Source organism: Primulina eburnea, chromosome 7 (assembly GCF_022965805.1).
Source record: "Primulina eburnea isolate SZY01 chromosome 7, ASM2296580v1, whole genome shotgun sequence".
Classification (NCBI taxonomy): domain Eukaryota; kingdom Viridiplantae; phylum Streptophyta; class Magnoliopsida; order Lamiales; family Gesneriaceae; genus Primulina; species Primulina eburnea.
The window spans coordinates 10,772,339-10,780,597 of record NC_133107.1 but is presented as its reverse complement, the minus strand read 5'-3'; the positions used below and the strand labels follow the sequence as shown (position 1 = coordinate 10,780,597).

Here is an 8,259-nt window from a genome sequence, read left to right as displayed (position 1 = left end):
CACCAATCAATACATAACAATAGATAGATGCAAAGAAAACATACCCGGACAGTTGAAAGTAGACGAAGTCATATGCATTGGTCCGAAGAACACCGCTCTGATACCACTAAAATGTGACACCCTGACCTCTTTTAAAATAAATACGCAGCAGAAATAAAATTTTTCTTTTCAAAATATACGGAAGGAGTTTCAAAATACATTTCATCAAATATCTTTACAAAATAAATACATGATCATTTAAATGACATAACAAAAACCAAAATATCATTCCTATGATCATGCCAAAATCCTCCTTCCAACGGTGTATGCATATGACCCCCGATCTACAGTCAACGTCCCGAGGCACCACTCTGATCTGCATCACATGAAAATAACTGAAATGAGAATAAATCTCAGCAAGTGGAACTCTTATATAACAATAAACAATAATCTCTGTAAAACATCTCTTTGAAATCATAAATACCATCAACTCTGAACTGTAAACTCTGAATATCAATAACATAGCAATAGCATAAAAATATGATGGTATTTCTCTTTTGCTCTGGGGATTGATATCAATAGTATCTCTGCTCTGGGGTTGCTCGTATCCCAAATCGATATAAATACCGATAACTCTGAGGGATATAAGCCTCTGGGCGATGATCATCTAATATTGCATGCAATCTCTGACTATGTATTTATCAATCCGAAAACATTTAAATTCTTCTCTGGTTTTAACAATCACTTTGAACTCTATATATCTCTTTGTATTCCCTTTAATCAATAATGAGACATCAATGCCTCCAATACATATAACAATACATACTATGGATCAAATGAAAGGGAATAACACAATAAACTCTTTGAAACACATACATATAAAATCATGTGAGCAAAAGGAATGAATTTCCACTTACAAACCACAACAAACACCTCAACTTAGCTCTTGATCACCACCTACAACAAATAATCCACAAATAACACCAATATCAACTAAATATCCAAGATTACAAGCTAAATAATCCATAAATCCACTTAAACAACCAATCTAAACAACTCTTAATTTACAACCTTAACAGAATCGCACCAAAAACTTACCCAAGCTTCCTAGCACCAAGGAGAACGTCGAACTCAAGTCGAAATTCCAAACAAACGCTTGAATCGAAGATAGGAAAGGAAAGAAATGATGAAAAACCCTTGCAATGGAGAGAAATGCGAAAATGAGAAGGAAAGAAAAAGGAAAAGTGATAGCCAACCACTCCAAAATCGACTAAATATCTCGCCCATACCTTCACCGCGGGTGCGCCAACACAAGGACCGCGGGTGCGCCTAAGTTACGGCATACTCAAAAATTCTGGAACACGAACAGCGCGGGTGCGGCACTGCAAACAGCGCGGGTGCGGTCTCCACCGCGGGGGCGGTCACTACAACGCCGCGGGTGCGGTGTGCTCACGGCACTCAAACTCCAAAAATAGCACAGTGCACCGCGGGGGCACTCCTCTAAGAGCGCGGGTGCACTCTACTCACGGCAAAACACTATTCCAAAGCAACTAAAATCGAACCGAAACGCTGAAACGAACAACCAACAACAACTAATACCTCAAATAAATAATAACCAATAATACTAAAGCCCAAAACACAACTATAATCATCTAATCAAATATCCCAAATAACAAACAAAACTTAAATCGTACCGTACACCGGGCTCGGCTATTACATGTCCCGATATGCTTGGATAGTGGTCATGATGTGAGGACACAGACATAGTCGTTGATACATCATCCTAGTCTTCTTATACCGTTCGGGCTAAGTTGGGAGCCCAGACTTATTTTAATATATGCCGGTCTAATCAGCTTTCCTACTTGTTGCATATCCAGAAAATCTGTCTACTAAATATACAAATCTCACATAATCATTTAAATGTGAAAATAACAATAATAATATGTAAACAAGTAAAGTATAAATTTAAATTTTGTTATATTGTAATTCATTGTAAACAATAAAATTATGGTTGGTTTTGAGGATTGAAGTTAATTTACTCTAATATATATATATATATATATATATATATATATATATATATATATATATATATATATATATATATATATATATATATATAAAGTTTTGAGGATTTGAAGTTAATTTAATATATAGGTATATATATGATTGCTTTTGAGGATTTGAAGTTAATTTTATATATATATATATATAGTTATTCTCAAATTGTCTTTACATCAATAATTTTTCCAAAATTGCCATTACAATTTATTTTCAATGTTATTCGTTCAAATTTTACTGTTATCCTCGCTAATTTATACAATTTTGACATGATTTTTATATTAGTATGAATAAATTTAAATTTAAAAAAGATTATATATGCAGACTGTGCAGATGCATTAATATATATATATATATAATATATAAATAATGCTCTCATGATAGTGAGATGACCACAAGCAATATCGCATAAATTTAGGTCGCAGCGAACCTGAGAACGATCCAATCCATGTGGTAAAATAATTCAGGATATTATATTATGTCATTTAATTATATTACGTGCATAAATAAATAAATAAATATATATAAATATATATATATATATATATATATATATATATATATATATATATATATAATGTGATTCAACCCAAAGTTAGAGTAGCCACAGCACAGAAGTACTGTCCCTTAAATGATAAGGACATAAGCCGACTTAAATTGGGAAGGAGGGTCTTTTCACACGTTTCGCAAAACTACTGGCTCGTAATATTGAAGGAACCCAAGAAAATATTTTAAAAAAATCAGAGATATTTATAATATTTTTATATTATTTATTTTTCTTTGGGTCTACTTTGTTCCATTTGTTTAAAAAGTTTGTATGTTACCATGTTAATAATAACAGAATACATGATTTAATAAAATTATTTTTGTTAACATTAATAACAGAATACATTTGGGTCTTTTCGATTTTTTTAAAAATATTTTTTTTTAAATTATTGAAATTAAATTTAAAAGAATTTTAAAAATATTCTGATTTTAATAAGTTTTTTAGAATTTTTTTTACGTAAATTAAATTTTCATACAAAAATTAATAATAAAATCTAAAAGGAAAGGGGGAGGGAAGAGTGAGTCTTATGTGAGACCGTCTTACAGATCTTAATCCGTGAGACGGGTCAACCACACTCATATTTACAATAAAAAGTAATACTCTTAGCATAAAATATAATACTTTTTCATAGATAACCCAAATAAGAGATCCGTCTCACAAATACGACCCGTGAGACCGTCTCATACAAATTTTTGTCGGGAGGGAATTATGGAGATTATAAAAATTACACAAATATATGATTTTGTGTCTATTATAATATACAGTGTACGATAAGATTCATCTTAGAAATTATATCATCATTGAGAAGACGTGTTTAAATAAAATACTAAAGTTATCATTAAATTTATTTCTGAAACAATAGATAAAATATTTAAAAATCAAGGTAACTGCTCTAATTAGTTAAGTTTATTATTAATTAAAAATAGAGTAGGTCTCTTGTGAGATGGTATCACGAATATTTATCTATGAGACTGATCAAATCTATCGATATTCACAATAAAAAATAATATTTTTAGCATAAAAAATAATGACAAAAACTTGTGTGAGACGGTCACACGGGTCGAATTTGTGAGACAGATATCTTATTTGGGTCATCCATGAAAAAATATAATTTTTTATGCTAAAAATATTACTTTTTATTGTGAATATTGGTAGGGTCTTCCCGTCTCACAGATTAGTATCCGTGAGACGGTCTCAATGAGACCCACTCAAAAATAGTATTTTTTCATGGATGACCCAAATAAGATATCTGTCTCACAAAATACGATCCGTAAGACCGTCTCACACAAGTTTTTGCCTTAAAAGTATAGGTTTTCAGTAAAACAAAAATTTGTGTGACACGGTCTCACGGGTCGTATTTTGTGAGACATATATCTTATTTGGGTCATCCATGAAAATATTATTTTTTTATACTAAGAGCATTACTTTTTATTGTGAATATCGGTAGATTTGACCTGTATCACATATAAAAATTCGTAAGACCGTCTCACAAGATACATACTCTTTCGATAAATACATTGGTCAAAAAATTGAGATTACCTAAAATACCCATTTTTGTTTAAAAAAAAATATGTATACAGTGAACCTATTTATTTTACGACTAATTTTTTTTTACATCGAAATTTATTAAAAAAATTATATAATATATTTGATGGATACACAACATGTATTGCACGACTCGTAGTTCTTTTTATTTTGAAAATTAGACTTTTAGTTCTAATAATACATGATCACGCATATGTTTGTATTTGAAAATACAATCAAGAATAGTTCAAAAAAATAACAAGTTCAAGAATTTATCATATCTACGACAGAAATATAAAGCTATCACACTCGTCTTCGTATATGAAATGTATAAAAACATTAATATCACGTGCCAAAATAAATATTAATTATTTATATATATTTGAGACAATCAGTAGCGGAGCCACATACTCATATACCCGGGCTCCAGGAGGACAAATTTTTTATAATAAAGTTTAAATGTCTATTTTGTATAATTTTGAAATAATATGATATTAGTTCGGATAGATTAATTTAAAATAGTAAAAAATTATAGAGTTTAAAATTTTAACTCAGATAGAGCTATATTTCTGGCTCCATCACCGAAGACAATTATCTAATTTATCTGTGCTCTGTTTTGATTTTTTGCGTCAAATTTTCGACATCAAAAATACTTTTTACTATCTAAATTATTCTATCTAATGATACTGTAATAAAAAAAAAAAGGTCTTTATTGCATTGGACCGTTAGTTTTTTCTAATAACTGTGAATATTTATTAACTTGCAATAAAAATAATAAATAAATATTATTTTTTTTTAAAAGATAATTATTCCTAATATTATATTTTTCTGGCACCAACACTTTACTTAGATTTCAGCCTTTTGCATCAGTATTGTCTCCCATGCACGACATAGAAATTTACTGTTTAGACCCTATACATCTCCTTTTTTGCAATTCAACACCTTTCTTCTGTTTCTGCTTATAAATTCCTTCTAACCCCTTCGAAACGAACCTCCTTTCTAGGCTGACCGTTTACCCCCTCTGGATCTTCTCTCTCTCTTCCTAATTTATTTCTCTTTTATTTTCGCTTTTCCAGTTTTGAATGCTCCCTTTGGAGGGCTCATCCATAATTTTGTACAGATCTTTCAGGTAAATTCAAGCTTTATCTCTCTGTTCTTGGTCCTCTTTTCGACCGAGTGTAGTTATAAAGCGGGTGGGCTAATTCTGGGAAAAAAAATTAAGATATTTTGATGAATTTTGGGGTTTCCCAGATTAGATTTTGCTTCAAAATTACGATTAATGATGGTGGTTTTATCTGGAATTTTTTTTTTTTGTGAGAAAAATTAAGTTTTTGATGAGAAAATACGGGCTTGATTTGTCTTTTTGCAGCTTATGAAGCCTTTTTTCAGTTGATTTCATTAGTTTTTTGCAGATCTGTGCAGGTGGGAAGATTTTTTAAAATTATAGTTTTAATTCGGAACTCTGATTTTTTCCATATTGCTAGCTGATTTTTTCCGTGTTATATTTTTTCAAATTTCAAGAAAAGGCCGTCTTCCCAGATATTATGAAAAACCTCAAGAGTCTCGAGGATTTCTTTTGTCTGATCTGTTATGCCTCGAATAATTCAGAACTTAAAAAACAAAAGTTTCGATTTCTACAACAGATCTGTATGGATTTCTTGTTTAGTTGATTAAATAATATTTTGTTTTCTTGAGCACATATATTAACCTTATGAAAAAGTCAAAAACCTGAGCCGGCGGCTCATTTCTAAGCTTTTCATCTTCTTCTCACGTTGACCGGATCTCGATTTGAAACAAAGTAAACCAAAAATTAAACTATTGACTTTTTTTTTTAAGTTTAGGATTTAGGATATATGTGACATTGTTTCCACATATATTGTCTGTATATGTTAAAATTATATTTATTTCTGCTCAAGATCTCAAGATCTGACATTTCTTGGAAATTATCAGGTGTTAGGTAAATTTTTCGAAATCTTGTGAGAGGAAAATGAATCGGTGCTCTATCCAGCGCAATAGCTTTGTTTCCTCTGAGGAGATGAAGAATGCCACGGTGGTTTGCCCGAAGCCACGGCGGCTCCGCCGCACCGGAGCCACTGTTAACGACCCTTCCTCCACGAGGTCTCTACGGTGGCATGTCAGGTTTATATTTTATTTATTTAACTGCCCGTTTACTCTATTTATTTGATTATTTCTTTAATTTTTTTATATTATTATTTTTAACAGCTATCAGCAAGAAATTTGTGATGTCAAAGCTGGAAATGAACCGCTGGACATCATCCTGTCAAAGGTTTGTTTCTTGAAATATACAAGTCTAAAACTTGGTTTTTGATTAGTTTGAGGATTAGATGGATCATTAATTTTGTGTGGAGAGGATTTCTCAAAGAAGTGAAGTCACAGGAAAAACACATGATTTTGGTTAACCAAGCTTAACTAACATATCAAGACTTGTTTGTTGCCTGATACAAAGTCCATGTCTTTAACATATCAAGAAAATGGTTTGACATATTTTTCTTGTGATATTAGATTTGATCTAACAAGAGTTTGGTTCCCAATCAATTGCAGGGTGGTGGCGCAGAACAATCAGTCACACAGTACGCCCCGTCGCCCCCGTTTTTTTCAGGGTCCCCGCCGAGCCGAGTATCTAACCCACTAATTCATGATTCGCGATTCAGGGAACGAGCCATCCTTACCTCATCGGGGCACGGACCATCCCCATCTTCCACTCGGAAAGGTGGATTCGTTCGTGCTAACTTTGGTAGCAGCCCCACTGTTCGTGTCGAGGGATTCGATTGCCTCGACAGGGATACGCGTAATCACAGCATCCCTGCCTTGGCTTGAATCAGGCATCATAACCTTAATAGAAGATCACGCATTTTGATCATGTCGTCGAGTACGAGTGGGGAAATCAATGGTGTTTGATCATTTTGTCTAGTGTATATACAACTATGTTTCTTCGAGTGTCTTTGTATCTAAGGGAATGCTTCTTGTGTAAGTATATGAGAGAAGTTTCGTAGGAAGAAAAATAAGTTTGAAGGCCCTTTTAGATATTATGTATGAGAGCCCACCCTTCTTTGTAATGGTGTAAGTAAAGAGATGAGAAGAGGGGGAGAGCTTATTGTATGTAAAAGATGTCTATTTTTGGGGTTTGTTTGGAGAGGAAAATACATGTGGAAAAAAGGGAATTTGTATACGGTTGGCATCGAGTATCATCTTTTGTATGCAAACTTACTTTCTACTGTGTAACGTCACGCACGTTGGTGTGTGTTTATACAATATTCTTGTATAATTAATTGGATATGAAACTATTAAACGTTGTAATTTGAAATTGAGGTAAAAATTCGTGTGAGACGGTTTCATATTTCATATTTGTGAGACAGATATCTTATTTAGGTCAGATATGAAAAGTTTTAATTTTTTTATGTAAAGAGTATTACTTGTTAGAGTTAGTCTCGTATGAGATCGTCTCACAGATTTTAATCTGTGAGATGGGTCAATTTTACTCATATTCACAATAAAAAGTAGTGTGAGTCTCATGTGACACCGTCTCACGGATTTTAATATGTGCTACGGGTCAACTTTACTCATATTCACAATAAAAAGTAATGCTCTTAACATAAAAAATAATTTTTTTTCATGGATGACCCAAATAAGATATCCGTCTCACAAATACGATCCGTGAGACCGTCTCACATAAGTTTTTGCCTAAAAAGTAATATTCTTAGCATAAAAAATAATAATTTTTCATGGATGACCCAAATAAGATAATCCGTCTCACAATACGACCCGTGAAATCATCTCACATAAATTTTTGTCTACTTTTTGTTGTGAATATAAGTAGGGTTGATTCGTCCAACAGATAAAGATTTACGAGATCATCTCACCAGAGACTTATTTTTGAATTGATTATATTTATAATTATAAAAAAATAATAAGAGATTAAAGTATAATTTCGAGATGAAGAATTAGAAAAATAAATAAATAGATCATGATATCCATCTTTGGTAAGATTTTTGGAGAAGAAATATGTGATAAACTGATATGATAGATTTTTTTCCTTTAAATTGTTTATTTGTGCAAGGCAGATTTACTTTGGATGTATATGTAATATACCAAGCGATGATTCTTTGCTTCTTTTCCACGCGGAAGCA

The 8,259-nt window shown here is 32.0% G+C and overlaps 1 protein-coding gene across 1 annotated transcript; it reads left to right on the top strand.

Moving 5' to 3' along the window:
• The first annotated feature begins 5,083 nt into the window (after nucleotides 1-5,083).
• Nucleotides 5,084-7,349, top strand: LOC140837222 (uncharacterized). The gene is made up of 4 exons (XM_073203300.1): nucleotides 5,084-5,240; nucleotides 6,062-6,250; nucleotides 6,335-6,398; nucleotides 6,674-7,349. The coding sequence occupies exons 2-4, from the start codon at nucleotides 6,099-6,101 to the stop codon at nucleotides 6,947-6,949; spliced, it is 492 nt and encodes a 163-aa protein (XP_073059401.1). The 5' UTR covers nucleotides 5,084-5,240; nucleotides 6,062-6,098; the 3' UTR covers nucleotides 6,950-7,349.
• The last annotated feature ends 910 nt before the right edge of the window (nucleotides 7,350-8,259 follow it).

Bases quoted from the DNA above. Each gene is read 5' to 3' on its own strand.
- LOC140837222 (XM_073203300.1), top strand. From the start codon at position 6,099: ATGAATCGGTGCTCTATCCAGCGCAATAGCTTTGTTTCCTCTGAGGAG. The intron at 6,251-6,334 runs GTTTATATTTTA...TATTTTTAACAG, and splicing joins TCTCTACGGTGGCATGTCAG to CTATCAGCAAGAAATTTGTG. The intron at 6,399-6,673 runs GTTTGTTTCTTG...AATCAATTGCAG, and splicing joins TGGACATCATCCTGTCAAAG to GGTGGTGGCGCAGAACAATC.